Consider the following 15,591-nt stretch of genomic DNA (forward strand, 5'->3'; position numbering starts at 1 on the left):
ATCTTGAGGCCTAAATCAACATTGTTTTCACAGCTGTAATTAAGCCACCTAATCAGAAGCACATTTTGACGGGACAGTTTCTGGAAGCCAGACATTACAATTTCTTATGCCTGGAGCGCAGTGGCTCATGAGAGGTCCTCATTTAATTTCAGGTTAAAAAAAAAAGCAGTAAAATGAAAAGACTATAAAAAAGGCAGTGTATGACTGTTGAAATGAAGCAGGCCTATGTGTTCATGCCTTGACCAACCTCGTATCCCACCCTCCTTCGGCTCTCTGCCGAGTCCCCATCTCTCCAGTGGCAGCTGCACACAGTGAGATTAAGGGCCTCTGCCAAAGTCAACAGATGAGCTGGTCTGAACTGGCTCTCTGTGTGTTCTGATTGTAAATTGTGCTGGTGATGATTAGAGAACTCTAACACAGGATGTCGACTCTTAAAACTGTCCAGAGAAAATAATTTTTTTTAATTTTTTTTTTTTTAAGTTCAGGAAATTTTTTTAAACTTGTTTTGTGGCTTGGTACATAGTGTTATGTCTATAACTTTCAGATGATTCAAACATGAATTCAGACAAATTAAGTTACCGTATTATCTTTTTTTAAAAAAAGCCATCACTAGCTCACAGCAGGACCCTTCATCTCAGGGTGTTTATATAACAGTGCTGCTGCTGAGTGCAGATCTTCAACTAGCACACACGTCTCCTGCGTCTACCACCTGCCAATGGGAGCTATTCCTAAAACTCTGAGGATCCAGAGACTTGTTATTGTATGCCTCTCACTTAACTATGTTGTTGAATTTAAAATGGATAAACTGTCATCTTGTTCACTTTCTGTAGCTCTGCTGCATTTGGTAACTTTAACAAACTCTCAACCCCAGAGGCCATTGTAAAACTATCAATATGAAGGCAATAGTCACTCGGGTCTGATTATATTTAGTTCTGCATTTTAATTACATATGGATTCTATTAACTGAACCTTTTGCCTATAGGCAACATTATAATCAAATTACTATAATTTTCAAATATGTTAAAATAGTTTGACAAGTTAAAAGTTCACATACCTAGCATATTGAATATCAAAAAAGCTTTCCATAGAAAAGGAAGTGTTCTTTACAAAAAGGCAAATATATGTGGTTGGATTACTCAAACTTTTTTGAACACCTTGCCCCAAGTCATGTTATGTGATTTATAATACTGGTTTCATATTATTATACTTCTTATTAGTGCTATATAATAACCAAACAGTTTAAATGACATGATTTATACTGTTTGGTTATGACTATTACTTATATAAGCAACACTACATGACAAGATGTGTGTTTAGATTAGGATGCCTGCATGCCTCAGGTGTGTGTTGTAAGGCACTTAGCTGATGGCCAATTCCTTATAATTACCTACAAAATGCAAGTATTTCAGTAAAACTTCACTTTTTGAATGGAGCTATTGCTTTTTAGATATAATTTATTTTCAAAGTATTATTTAGTCCTGCCCATACTGATATTTAGTCCTGCATGCATACAGCATACCTGAATAATGTGGAACCCTTGTGGCTCATCAGATTCTTTTCTTTTTTATTACTTTAAAAATATTCTTCTATACTCTACTATGAAGCACAATATAACGGTCATTAATACCAGGGAATGAAATAGTATATTTACTCCTGGACTAGTGACCAAAAAGCACTGCAAGAATAAGGCACCAATGATAATATTAAGTTTCAATGCATTTTTACAAACCATTGTATTTAGAAACAAATGCATCTCAACACCCGACCACCACCACCCCCAGTGCCAAAGCCTTCAATGCTACCTAAATCAACTTTGAATCACACTAATGTGAAGTAGTGGAAAAGACAAGAAGAGTTTTCAGATGCTCCAGCCACGACCTGTGTATGCTTAGTGACACCTGGGAAGAATTCTCTCTGATATGCCAGTCAAGGTACATTCCAAGGCACAGGATATGGCAGTCATGCCTACCAAGGAGGGACATATTCCGCCAGCATTTTTAAAACAGATGGGCTGCCTTTCTTCCATACATACAAAATCAAAAGGCCAAATAAGGAGGAGTGGAGGAACAATAAAAATGATTACAATTCAGCAGTGTAGGCCAAAGTCCATTCATGCATTGGCAGCTACAGGCCCCATAATCCTGATACACTGACTGATTCAGGTGAAGTGAGGGTGAAAGAGAGAACAAGAGAGACAAAGCACATGCACTCTGCCCTTAAGCAGCTAGATTGGAGTGTAAAGAAAGCGGTTGCTCTGAGGTTACATGATACATTTTCATTATACAATATTTTAAATTTTTTAAAGGAAGGTTTTGCATATAAGGGGGGTGGGTCTGGTTGCTGGTCCACCAAATGGAAAGACTGAGTGAATATTCTACTGAAATTTAGCTTATTTTTTAAAGTAAGCATCGTTTATCAGAGTCTTAAAAACAGATAGCTGTCGGACAAGACTGTTCTTCAAACTTGCGTCTCCTGCTTAATCAAAAACCCTCTAACTCCTGTATTCTCTGCCCTGCATATTGCATCACTATGTGATGTTTCATAATGTTGACCCATGTTTGCAAAAACTTAACACACACCACCACCCAAACAGTGCAAAAAAAAATTAAGTATAGATAATACAGAACCACAATAACAGCAAGTTGGGGGAACCCTAAGTGATTTGGGTTTCAACATCAGTTAGCATAAACATCCAAAAAAAACAACAGCTTTTATTGTTTCCAAGGACAAGATGAAATCCCCACTCCCTCCTCCAGTCTTCATCTGCCTCTCTCCTCTCCTGAGGGTCACACTTCTCTCCCCTTCCTCTGACATTTTTCAGTTTCACAGAGTTCAAGGCCAAAAGGGACCATCAGATCACCACGTGTGACCACCTGTATATCACAGGCCATTACATTTCACCTAGATACTCACATATAAAGTTCAAATAATTTAGTTAGACAAAAACATTTCAGTCATCAGGAAACTAAACTGTGTGCCACAGGCAGAGACCAGGAGAGACTAAGGCGACACCAAGGCTCTTGCAAATGGCAGGGAATTGATTAGGTGAGCTATAGCCAGATGATCTCAGCAGGTGAACAATGTCCCATGCTACAGAGGAAAGCAAAAACACCCCAAGTTTCTTGCCACTCTGACTTTGGGGGAAATTTCTTCCCCCAACCCCAATCAGTATGACTCTGAGCAGCAAGACTCACCAACCAGGCATCTAAAAAAAGGATTCTCTATACCCCTCACAGCACTAGTCCATCTTATCCAGTGTACCATCTTCAAGTCTGGCCAATCTATGATGCTTCAGAGAAAGGCAAAACACCTCCCACTCCACTGAATACATCTAGTCAATTGTGCATTAGGGAAAAAATCCTTCCTGACCCCTGTAGGCAACCAGCTGAAGCATGAGGTTTGATTATAGTCATGTGCAGATTATAGCTGCACATGTTATGTGCCTGTTGAGGGCTATGGAGGGAATCTCATTCCCCCTATGCCCATGAATGAAAGGGAAGAACAGAAGGACCCACAGACTCAAACTCCAAGGCCAGAAGTAACCAACATGATCACCAGCCCCATTCCACCCCTACAGACTGCAGAATTTCTCCCTGAAGCTGGATTAAAGCATATCTTTTAAAATGATATCTAATCTTGTCTTAAAGACTTCAAGTGATGGCGAGTCCACCTCCTCCCCTTGGCAAGCTGTTCTAATGTTTAATTACCCTCACAGCAAGAAAATTGTATTTTATTTCAAGGCTAAATTTGTCTAATTTCATATTCCAGCCACTGGATGTTGTTAAACCTCTGTCAGCAAAGCTGAACATTTTCTACACTATCAGGTGTCTTCTCCATGTGTCAAGTCATCTCTCAACCTTCTCTCTGATAAACTGAATATGTTGAGCTCCTTACGCCTCACCTTTATCCCTACCAAATTTCCATTTCCTTTGCACCCATTTCTCTTTCTCTGTCCATTATTCTCTGTCTCTACCCTTTCTGTCTCCTTCCCTTCCCCCTATAATTTGGACTCCAATGGGATGGAGGAGGAGTAGGGATAACCACTGCCACCTACTCAATGCTTCTGCCCTCAGCCAGGTAGATGCACTGTGGTGCTGTACTAGGTGCCCATCTCATCCCGTATACTGACCTGCCCTGTCCTGAACCATGCAGCAGAACAGAGCAAGCCACAGAGTGCTGTGAGCACATTCAGGTTCAGATAAACACTCAATTACCTGGCCCACCACAACTGTGGCTCCAAATTTCTGTCATCACTATTAACATTTTTCAAATATTCAACACTTCTACAAAACACGGCATGCTGACATCCGTGCAAAAAGCACAAGGCTGGAAGCTATGAAGGTCAGAGGCTCTGGAGAACTGACATCATATGAATAAATATACCATCTTTTACAGGTAACGCAAACTTTGCTCTAAATTGTTTTTTTATCACTTTCTAGAATATGTTTGAAAGCACAGTGGAAAATGCCATGTCGCTAAAACAGCTCACTGCAGTACTGGACTCACAAGAGACTTTCATTTGGCAGTATATGTACCATGGATTCACATGCTTGCCATGGACATCTGTGGTGCCATGTGTTGCCCAAAGCTATGGTTGCTCCTGCCCCAAAGCACCCAAAAAGTACTTGCTTAGGACTTGCCACTACTGTACTGTACAGCACTCAAAGCTCTCCGTTCAAAGCTTACTGTTAACTCTAACTCAGAATGAAAGTGCAAGTACTGTAGTAAGCTAATGTGTTTGAAGGAGGAGTAAAATGAATCAAAGACGCAAAGCCCTCTACTGTTAAAGTAACTGTAAAGTAATAAGAGTTCATTTAATGGGAAACCTGGAAGCAAAGTCCAAACTCTGTTATTACAGCTAGATACGGCTGAACAAGAAATAAGCAAGTAATGAGACTGTGTATAAATACATTTTAAATTATACCTTTTCCAGTTGTATGCCTCAGTAAGGGTCTTAATATATAAACCATTACAGAGTCACAAATTATGTTATACAGTTATAAGAACATAAAAACGGCCATGCTGGGTCAGACCAAAGGTCCATCTAGCCCGGTATCCTGTCTTCTGATAGCGGCCAATGCCAGGTGCCCCAAAGGGAATGAACAGAACAGGTAATCATCAAGTGATCCATTCCCTGTCACTCATTCCCAGCTTCTGGCAAAGGAGGCTAAAGACACCATCCCTGTCCACCCTGGCTGATAGCCATTGATGGACCTATCCTCCATGAATTTATCTATTTCTTTTTTGAATCCTGTTATAGTCTTGGCCTTCACAACATCCTTGGGCAGAGTTCCACAGGTTGACTGTGCGTTGTGTGAAGAAATACTTCCTTGTATTTGTTTTAAACCTGCTGCCTATTAATTTCATTTGGTGGCCCCTAGTTCTTGTGTTATGAGAAGGAGTAAATAACCCTTATTTACTATCTCCACACCAGTCACGGTTTTTTAGACCTCAATCATATCCCCCCTTAGTCGTCTCTTTTCCAAGCTGAAAAGTCCCAGTCTTATTAATCACTCATCATACGGAAGCCATTCCATACCCCTAATTGGTTTTGTTGCCCGATTCTGAACCTTTTCAAATTCCAATATATTTTTTTTTATTTTGGACCACATTTGAATGCAGTATTCAAGATGCGGGTGTACCCGTGGATTTATATAGCAGCAATATGATATTTTCTGGCTTATTATCTATCCCTTTCTTAATGATGCCCAACATTCTGTTTGCTTTTTTGACTGCCGCTGCACATTGAGTGGATGTTTTCAGAGAACTATTCACAATGACTCCAAGATCTCTTTCTTGAGTGGTAACAGCTAATTTAGACCCTTCATTTTATATGTTAGTTGGGATTATGTTTTCCAATGTGCATTACATTAGTTATCATTGATCAGGATACTTTCATTATAAAGCACATATTTTCAGAGGCACTAAACTTTCTTAAAGGGAGTGGGTGAGGTATAAGAAGAGATAAGGGCAGAAGACAGGGAGGAATTATGGAGAACTTTGTATATGAGATATTGAACTTTGAACTTCATGGGAGGAGACTGTGGCAGGAATGTGGCATGCAGGCCTTGGAAGATGTTCATAGCAGAAATAACTGGGTGAAATTTTCTCACCTGTATTATGCAGAAGGATGGACTAGATGAGCATACTGGTCTCTTCTGTTCTTAAAAGTCAATGGATCTATTAAAACCTGATGGTCACATCCAAAGATGGCTAAGTCAATGTAGCTTTGCTGACTTAAATGGAGCTACAACCATTTACAACAGCTAAGTGATTCCAGCAGGTGGACAACCTGGTTAGAGTGCTGAAAAAAGGAACAGGGTCTTCACAAATACATTTTGGGTGGGGGAAACAGAAGGGGAGGCCTACATCTTGGAAATGACAGTAGTTACTCTACTATTTCGTAATGTTTTGGTACCAGAGATGGAGGGCAAGAAAAAAAGTTGATAAAGTAAGGTGCAGCAGAATTTGGAGAGAGCATAGATAAGATGGGAGATGGACAGAGAGGACTCAAAAATTAAATCAAGCTTGCAAGCACAGGAGACCAAGAGAACAGTGGAAGTAAGGATGACAGAAAAAGGTATAAAAAGACTCTAGATGGAAAAATAATAAGCACTGTTTTAGCCATACTGAGTCTTAGGTAGTTGCAAGAAAAAATACATTAGAGAAAGGCAGAGATGCAGGCCTGCACAAAGGGAGAATGGCCAGGGACTCAGAAATATATTTGTGAATCATCAACATAGATGTGAGAGATAAAAAACATGGGAGGAAATGAGATCACCCTGGGAGACGGTACAGAGGGAGAAAGAAATGGGAAAAAAGGATTAAGATACTCTGGGGACTAGTAGACAGGGCCAGACTTTGTATTTTTTGTTAGGTCTGTGAACCATTCTGCCACTTATGTTCCCTGCTCCCACCCTTTGCCAAATAATTGACTCCTCTCTCATTATCCCCCACAAAACAAATATTGATAGCTGACTCTTATCTACCTTGATCACATTCCACTCTGCATGAATGTGAATGAACACCACAATCTCTGGATATAACTAAATAAGTAGGATAACCATGTGTCTCATTGCCAAGAGGAAAAGTAGTTGGGCTGGAAGTGGAGTGGAGAATGGAGATGTTGATTCAGAGACTAAGTTGAAAAATGAGAAGATGGAAAGGAAAAAGTGAGAATAAACGCATCTTGCTATAAGGTGTCAGTTTTGTTTTTGCAGTAATCAGGGCCGATGCAACCCCTTAGGCAACCTAGGCAGTCGCCTAGGGCACTAGCATTTGGGGGGGCGGCATTTCGGGTCCTTTGGTGGCGACTGCAGCAGCTGGATCTTCAGCTGCCCCGGCTGTCATCAGCATTTAGGTGGAGGGACCTGGGTCAGGGTGTCATGGGGAGGGCCGCCTGCAGCAAGTAAAGGGGGTTGTGGCACGCAGGGGAACCGCTCCCCGCCCCAGCTCACCTCTGCTCCACCTCCTCCCCTGAGCACGCTGCCCCGCTCTGCTTCTCTCCCTCAGCTGTTTGGCGCTGCAAGCCTGGGAGGTGGGAGAAGTGGTGCAGCGACGGTGTGCTCGGGGAGGAGGCGGAGCAGAGGTGAGCTGGGGCGGGGAGCTGCTGCATGGCTCCCCGGGCCAGGGGGAGCTGCCATAGGGGGGAGGGGCATCTCAGGGCAGGGGGGCACCTTAGGGCGGGGGGGGCGGAGAGTTGCCACAGGGCTGAGGGGGCGCAAGGTGGAAGTTTTGCCTAGGGCGCAAAACATCCTTGCACCCGTTCTGGCAGTAATCAGCAAAATCTTGGGCAGAGAGAGAGGGGAAGATGGGGCCTAGGTAGCAGGTTTTAGAAGAAGTCTATCAGAGAAGTAACATTGCTTAAGCATGTGAGAAAACAGTGTGGAAGAAAGAGGATCAAACTAAGTTACAATGGAAAATGTCTGTGAGAGAATGGAACTGGAGGTGAGAACTGAGGTACACCAACAGGTGAAAGAGACAGCCAGAGGGTGGTAAGCAAAAGAAGAAAAATACCAAAAATAGGATGAAGTTAAAACCAACATCAGTTTGGAACTACTCACAGGATGGTAGAAAGAGTAGAATGGAGAACTGAAATCTGATTTAGTAATTACCGTTTTAAGTAAATACTAGACACACACAGAAAGTGTACTTCCCAGACAATTAATTTTAGCAATAAACTATGATTTGGTGTTCCAGATTGACATGTACATGACGAGCACATACGAAAGCTCTGCACCCTGAAAAACTGTGTAAACTAATTGAGCTTGACCAGTTAGTCTGGATAAATGCACTGGATAATCTCTCTGGATAAAGCCCTCCTATCTTACGGTTTTGGTAAAGGGGTGGGGGCTAAATGTGATATCATTAGATCACACATTCAGTTCCACTATTGTGTGCTCCAAGGCTTCATGAATAGAGTGGTTTTGTGCTATATAGTATGCATGAAATCTGAAATACCGGGCCAAAGCAGCTAGCCTAAGAATAGGCCACTGGACCTATCCCTCCTTACCTTTGGGATGTCAGGGGATAGCTCCCATGTACTATCTATCCATATATCTATTTCAGCAAGCAATCACACTGCCTTCTTATTAAAATCTGAGAAAGAAAATTCAATGCAAAAACATCCCAAACAATTTAGATTATTGGAGTGTTAAGGTTGAGAATTTAAAACACAGAACAGTCTGAAAGTTCAAATTTATGACTGCTACATTTGTTAAAATTCAGGCTTTCTGAAATCACTGCAAATATTAATGGGCAGAGCTTAAAAATATACAAATATTACAAAATACTACATACATACAAGTGAGTTGAGTTAAGGTGTTTTAGAAAAAATAACTTTGAATCTCCTGTCTTTGTTATGTTTAAATTCTAAACCATAATTTTGCATGAATACTTATACTTAGGCTGTCAGTAGACTGAAAACTCCCAAGGAGAGGGGTTGTCTTTTTTGTTCATGTAGCACCTAGCATAATAAGGTACTGATCTGTGATTGGAGCCTACAGATGCCACTGCCGTACAAATAACAAACAACAACAACATAGTTTTTGCACTGATGATGTATATAGAATTATATAATTTACAATAAGTGTCAAGTTTAATCACAGGCATCATAGCTTTTTATAGTGCCATTTCAAACCATAGAATAGCGCTTCAAAAACTGTAATAGCATAATCTTAACTCAAAACTCTCTATATCCAAAGGCAAGCAAACCTCACTGCAGTAATCTTGGCAGGCTTCCCACTCTTAGCTACACAAGTGGTCATCTTGATTGAAACCCTCAACAATAAAAAGACAAAGGAGCAACCTAGTAAGACTGAAGCAGCTCAGCAGTACACATGTAAACCTAGTAGTACCCAAAAGATAAAGGAAAATTGGTTAGAAAAGAAAAGAAAATTTCAATAGGCCTCTTAGGTTGTCTAGAGTCACAAATGTATCAACACAGCTTTGCACTTATGTGATGATATTAGATCACACATTCAACCTTTCCTCCAAAGATCTTAAAGTTTAAGTTCAGCACTGAGGGAAATATCTCCCTCTGTGCTGATCCAATGTAGAAATGAGTCCATGAGAAATTAATGCAAGCTCTTATGGAGCTAAAGTCACAAGCACAGTCCCTGAATAATGCTTTGCTGATATGTTTACTTGGTTTGTTTTAATGACTCCCCTCTTCCTACTTGACACTCAGTATAAAATATTACCTCGGTTTTCCTTACTATCCTTTGCTGTATCCAGGGTGAAAAGGGAGAAAGAAAAAAACCCAAGACAAAAAAACGCTCATCCCTTTATACAATAAGGAAAAAGAAAGAAAGAATTGGAAAAATGTATTAATTATATGCAACTTACCTACACAGTCTCACTAAAGACATATTTAGCTACATATTTGTGACAGTTTATATGTCTGCCTGATGCCTGTGTGACACAAATATATCTGCATTCAATAATCCCCCTAAAGACCGTTCTCAGATCTGGAGAATCACCTTATTAGCCTTAAATTAACCCAAATTTTGTCGTGGACAACAATATTTTAGACATCAAATGATTCTTGAAATAGGATTTTAACTTTATAGATGATTAATCATAATATTTCTCTTTCACTAGACATGTATTATGAATAAGTATAGTTGCCTACGGAGAATAATCACATGTTCTAATTACCATTTTGGTTATACGCATAATTAATAACATTCTGGCTTAATAGGACATGCTGCATCTATAGACAGTCGCATGCTTCAGGTCCAAAATCCAACTGTCAGCTGCATTGCCAAAGACAAAGAAGCCATGATACTGTGTTTTTAGCTTTGGCAACAATGAACAAATCTTTATACAAGACATTGTAGTAAAATTAATCCTCTCATTGCTCTCCATCCACCACCCTCCCCTTAGCCACGTATCAAGCATCACAATAGCATTTTTATACTGGTAATATTGTATTACTGTGCTAAACTGTGATATGAAATTAGCTATATTGAAGAAATATGATCAAACATTCCTATCAGAACTACACAATGTGAGAGTAGATACAGCCTACTAATCTGAATATCCAAATTATAAAATCAAATTAAAGTATGGAAAGCAGACTTACTGATTGTAAGCTTTCATTTTCACGAAGACAAGCTGTTTGGAGTTCTGATTTCAGGGCTGCAATGTGATGTCGATGAGATGCTATTTCTCTCTCTAGTGTAGCAACTCTGGAGCTTGCGAGTTGGTAGACATCCATAAAACTTATAATCAGAGCCTTTAAAAAGTAAAATAAATAATCAATACCGTGTGGACCTTACATAAATGCCAGCTTGCATACAGCCAAATTCATTAATAGAATCACACTAGCTAACTTTTATTAATAAAGAAAACAAAGATTGGAAGATTTTCTAAAGTTCAGCAGCAGTAATTAACAATGAAAAGACATAGCAAAGGTTTATGTAACCCTACCAATATTGTAAATGGCTGATAGCATTACAGAAAGCACACAACCCTGCACTTAAATTAGGAGATACTTTCAAATACGGATTACTGCATTCAACAGCTGACACTATTTTTCACTGTACTTAAATACAAGTTTCAGTGTAAGGTCAATTTCTATCTGCAGGGAAGTTTACCTCAAACACAGTTTGAGGTAAAAATGCACATTTTCAAATTGAAATGAGACACTCACTCTCTCAACTCACATTAAAAAAAACCCCACAGATTTAATTTGGCATGCAACAAAAGAAATCAAGTAAACTTCCAGCCCTCTTAAAGTAAGTAACCTGTTTACAATATAGCTGGGAAAATATAATTGTGCTTTGTGTATATGGAAGAATGTTCCAGCTGTGTAATATTGATCAGACTGATGATAAAGTTAACAGCAAAAGAGAATAAAAATGATTTGGCAGTCCTAGTAACTTTAGATCTACCCTAAATAGTATAACGCTGTTGGGATTATTGCTCTTCTTTACAACAGGTTAATCACATTTTATAGGTTACAGTTTTCTCTTCTGAAGTGACCTGTAGTGAGTTTTCTAATGTAAGAACAGCTTTAAGGTTAATATGAAATCTGTAGGCTAAAATAAATTCACTAGCACTAAAGGAAACTCCCAAGATCTTTTCAAGTTTTTGTTTTATACATTTTCTACTGTTTGTGAAAATAAAATTAAAGTAACAGGGCTGAAGTCAAATGTATTACACCAGGGGTGAATACGGCCAAATATTACTAATAAATTACTTACATCACATATATGGTAGCTTTTCTCAGTAAGAAGAATCCCAAAGTGCTTTACACATTATGGCCCCACTCCAGGAAAGATATCCAAGCCAGCGTAAGGGCTTGCCTATGTTGATACCTACCAAATGCATCTGGTCTTGAGTAGAATATGGCAGCCATTTACAAAAAATATTACACAATGGTTTAGAACAAAACAAAGACTAGCATGTTCCATACAAAACACTATGATGTTCACCTCAATGAGATTGCTCATGGGCTTAAAGTTAGGCATGTGCTGAAGTACCTTGATGCAACAGGGCCTGTGACTGAGCACTCATAAATCAGGAAATATCAAAGCGGAGGTTACATGCTCATCTTACCTCTGACCCCTTCTATATAAGTATTAAGATAGAGTCCTTCAATATATTATACTCTCAACTTTTACGATAATGACAATAAGGTTAAGTATATCAAATTGAAAATATATTTCAAGATGCTAAACGTGTATCTCAAGATGTAGAGAAAACAATCTTGCCCCATTCTATTATTTGAGAAATTGTATGCTGTTGTGTAACTTACAGATGAATACACAGAAGGGAACAGGGTTTAGGCTGCAGGTGCAATTTGGACTCTGGCATTTGCTGACTTTTCTTCGAAATAAAACTCCATTTCTGTAACTATTTAGTCACCAATATGTGACTTGCAAGCATGCATACCTAAAGTACATATTTAAGGTCACAGCTAAAATTAAAATGTGGAGCCTGACTTTTCTTAGCTGCCCACCCTTTGAGCTGAGGACCTGATCCTGCTAGCTCGCATGTGCAGGTGCACCTTTGTGCCAATGCAGTCCCATTAGTGAAAACAGGGCTCTGCCCATGTATAGGACGTTGTAGAATCAAGGTGTTATTGAAGCACCTACTGAAAAGGTGCTGTGCGTCCCATTTCACCATTTCCCTATCAACCATGAACTTTCCAACCCCAGTTGTTTCAGTTTTAAAAGGTTGGAAAGACTTACTTATTTTTTAAATCACAGGGATAGTGTATTTTCCTCTCAACTCTTCTTATGCTCAAACTTTCAGGGGAAAAAAACAACATCCCGATTGAAAGGCAGAAATTTCACAAAGTTATTAACAAAACAAGCAGCTGGAATGGAAGCATTTATGCAACCTTAAGAAGGTTTAAACTCCCAGAGGAATTTTGACAGGGCAACCTAGATTTGAAATCAGACAAGACATGGAGGTCAACACACTCTACGCCTCCAAAAGGTACCAGGAGATCTTCAACAACAAATATCCAGAACTTCAGTTGTAAATCTAATCTGGAAGACAGCACCCCCCAGCAGTAAAATGTGCTTAGCATCAATCAAGACACTGATTTATTGTTGAGTCAACACAAAGAAAATCACATGGAGAGTCACTAACATTGCTTCCTACAGTACCTAAGCATCCCTTATTTGAATCATTGGTGGGGGAGGGAGAAATCTTTCCTATTTGCTCATTTTAAAGTTGGTCAAACAGTGATTTCACTCGTTTCTATTGGAATTTAACATTTTTTGTTTTTATCCTTATTTGTATACTACAGATATAACATCTGCAATCACTCTAGAAATAAGGTTTATTCATTGATCAACAGTGTTGTTAACAGAATTGGAGATCAGGTATCTTCCAGAAACAGAGCTTCACAGCCCCCCGCTTCCACCAGCATGCCAGATTTTAAAAAACAGATACAACAATGACAAGTACAGATACTTTTGTAGCCTTCCGGATATATTTTTATAGCACTAAATTTGACATTCAGACATGTCTGTGGGAACCACATTTTAGTGAGCCCTTCTGTTTTTTGAATACACTGGTAATAGCGTGACATGCAAACTGGGAATAGAACATCTGAAACAAGTAACAAATCATCTTTCATTACAAGTAAGAATGATTTTTAAAATACATATTAAACATTGATTTTCATTCAGAAAAGCCAGTCATAGTGATCCCTGAATATTATAGGAAGCAATTTTTGCAACTCACACATATATTTTCACACATTCACTTTAAAAGCTAAAACCCCTTTCAGACTGACGAGTATTGTAGGAATGTCAGTGGGGCAGCAGACTTAACTAAAGAGGCCACAGCAATTCTGAGGGCTGAAGAATATTAATTTTAAACATTAAAAAAGCCAGCTGGAATATAGGATGTGAGTTAAGAAAGGCTGAAACTTGCATAATACTGCCAGTTTTAGAGCACAAATGGTAATGAATTCCTTTTTTTGGTTAGTTCAGAGTAAGTAGTCAGAGTCCCCTTCCTTTTCCCTTCTCTATGCCTCCATTTCATAGGAGATGTAGTTATTTTTTTAAAAACATATATCTTATAGTGCTATTGACATGGCAGAAGCATATTATAATGCCAAAAGGAGTTATCACCGTGAGAACATACCCATGTTCCAACACTACTGCTCAAGACCTGTCAGCTTCATGAAAATGGAAAAGCAACATGCTAAACTGGCTGCAACTAATGACACAAAAAGGGTACTGAAGAGAGTAGCATGGAGAAAGGTCTTGCAGTTAAGGTGATGGACTGGGGTAAATGTTAAGAAGAACTTAAATCCCATTTTAAAATGTGATGTTCAATGAAATTTAAGAGCCTAAAGGCCAGATTTTTAGAGGCTTAAAGATGCAGGTGTATGGCTAGTGGGATTTTCCAAAGTGTCTAGGTGCCTAACTCCCATTGATTGCAAAGGGAGTTAGGTTCAGAGGTATTTTGAAAAGTCCACAAGGTGCCTATCTGCATCTTTAGATGCCTAAATACTTTTAAACACCTGGCCCTAAATTACTTTTGAAAATGGGACTTAGGTACCTTTGAATATGTTATTCTTAATTTCTTTTTGCGTCTATTCCCAATCAGTAAAAGGGGGCATTGTGAGAATAAATGTGTTAATGTCTGTGATGCACTCAGTTACTATAACAATGGAGTGGGGAGATAGATAAGATAGTACTTATCCTTCCACTTTCCTAATTTTGGTTAAAATGGACATTGAAAGGTGACACTCTCTGTTTTAAATTAAAACAGATCAAGGTAAGGATTAGTCAAAAACATAATAAAACACTGGAAAAACAAGAACAAGAAAAATCTATTTAACCTAATAGGTAAGCTGAACCCTGCTCAAACACTACTAAGTTTGAGGATGGCCTATTTGTACTACAGAGTTTCTCACAAATAGTTATGGTTTGGGCTATAGATCTATGAAGTTGAGCATCTTACTCTGACAAATTGCCAGTGAGGCAAACTACTTCAAGCCTTATATGATTTTTTTTTTTAACAACACAATGAACTATGGAGCAAAAGTGCAATTTTAAAATCATCATATTGTCCCCCTCCAATCAACCTTAGAATAGAACAAGAGTTTTCACGGAAGGCCCCTTTCTACAGCACATGCAGAAATTATAGATATATTCCCTCCCTTCAGTGATATGACTGACTGATCATCTCTATGTGCTCACTGTTATTCAGAAACAGCAATTCTAAGATGTACAGTGCAACATTATGCTTGTAAATATCTTTTTCATTATATTGGCTAGAAATTTGTCAGCTAGAAGACTAATCTTTGGGGATTTTTTTTATAAAGTATAGTAAAATATGGCATTCTGTTAGCTGGCACTGATAAATTATGCAGCAATGGTCAAGAGACATGAAGATTAAAGTACAAAATGAGGGCTAACGCATATCCTTTAAATTTAATTAACTAGATCAAAGGTCACTCAAAGTATTACCAAGTTGAAAACTTTGGTGGAAAAATATTTTAGGAAACACATAGATCAGAGTGCACAAATTATTAAATGATTTCTTGTCAAAGTACTAATGTATTTATTATACTTCATGAGGAAAGGAAAATCAGTTATTTATTCCATGTGGAAATAC

The 15,591-nt window shown here is 38.8% G+C and overlaps 1 protein-coding gene across 5 annotated transcripts in view; it reads right to left on the bottom strand.

The window, feature by feature from the left end:
- CCDC171 (coiled-coil domain containing 171) overlaps nucleotides 1-15,591 on the bottom strand; it is a 204,713-nt gene that overhangs the window by 23,485 nt on the left and 165,637 nt on the right. For all 5 annotated transcript variants that reach the window (XM_045021612.1, XM_045021613.1, XM_045021616.1 and 2 more), the window contains one exon: nucleotides 10,586-10,738. In XM_045021612.1, coding sequence (XP_044877547.1) covers nucleotides 10,586-10,738 — 153 coding nt within the window. The remainder of the gene's footprint in view (nucleotides 1-10,585; nucleotides 10,739-15,591) is intronic.

The sequence above is a fragment of the Mauremys mutica genome, chromosome 6, assembly GCF_020497125.1.
Source record: "Mauremys mutica isolate MM-2020 ecotype Southern chromosome 6, ASM2049712v1, whole genome shotgun sequence".
NCBI classification, from domain to species: Eukaryota; Metazoa; Chordata; order Testudines; family Geoemydidae; genus Mauremys; species Mauremys mutica.